Below are 663 nucleotides of genomic sequence, written 5' to 3' on the forward strand. Positions count from 1 at the left end.
AGCTCCACCTGAGGAACACCCAAGGAATTCCTGAGGTTCACCTGACCTTCCCCCAAGCAAAGTCCAAGTCCAAGGAACACCCAAGGAACACCCAAGCTTCACCTGACCTTCACCAAGAAACACCCAAACCCCACCCAAGACCTTCCCAAGTTCCACCTGAGGTTGCCCCAACCTCCCCCAACCTTCTCCCACCCCCCATGGCCCAACACTTGCTTCTGGCCAGCCCGGTGCTGGGCGACTGCTTCTGCTGGTCCCGCTTGGCCTTGATGTATCTGCAGCAGTCGAGGAAGGCGCGGACGCAGGACTCGCCCTCCTGGATGTACTCGGTCCTCTGCTCGCAGCTGTGTCCCATCGGGTTGTCCCTCATCCCGTCCTCGCAGCACTTCCGCTCCAGCTTGTCCGAGTACTCAGCCGCTGCCGGACACACCCGGACAGGGCTGGGGCTGGCCCCGGTGGCACCGGCATGGGGACCTCGGGGGTGTGGGACACTCTGGTGGTGTTTGGGACAAGGGACGCTCTGGTGGCTCTTGGGGATGGGGGACATTCTGGTGGTCTTTGGGACGTGGGACACTTTGGTGGTCTTTGGGATATGGGACGCTCTGGTGGCCCTCAGCATCATGGGACACTGGTGGTTTTTGGGACATGGGACACTCTGGTGGCCCT

The 663-nt window shown here is 61.5% G+C and overlaps 1 protein-coding gene across 1 annotated transcript in view; it reads right to left on the reverse strand.

The window, feature by feature from the left end:
• The window catches only part of C3 (complement C3), a 24,853-nt gene that overhangs the window by 13,442 nt on the left and 10,748 nt on the right, over positions 1–663 (reverse strand). The window contains exon 16 of the mRNA XM_042019939.1: positions 214–414. Coding sequence (XP_041875873.1) covers positions 214–414 — 201 coding nt within the window. The remainder of the gene's footprint in view (positions 1–213; positions 415–663) is intronic.

Source organism: Corvus kubaryi, unplaced genomic scaffold (genome assembly GCF_017639235.1).
Source record: "Corvus kubaryi isolate FWS band 111438036 unplaced genomic scaffold, C.kubaryi_AGA036_p1.0 36523, whole genome shotgun sequence".
NCBI classification, from domain to species: Eukaryota; Metazoa; Chordata; class Aves; order Passeriformes; family Corvidae; genus Corvus; species Corvus kubaryi.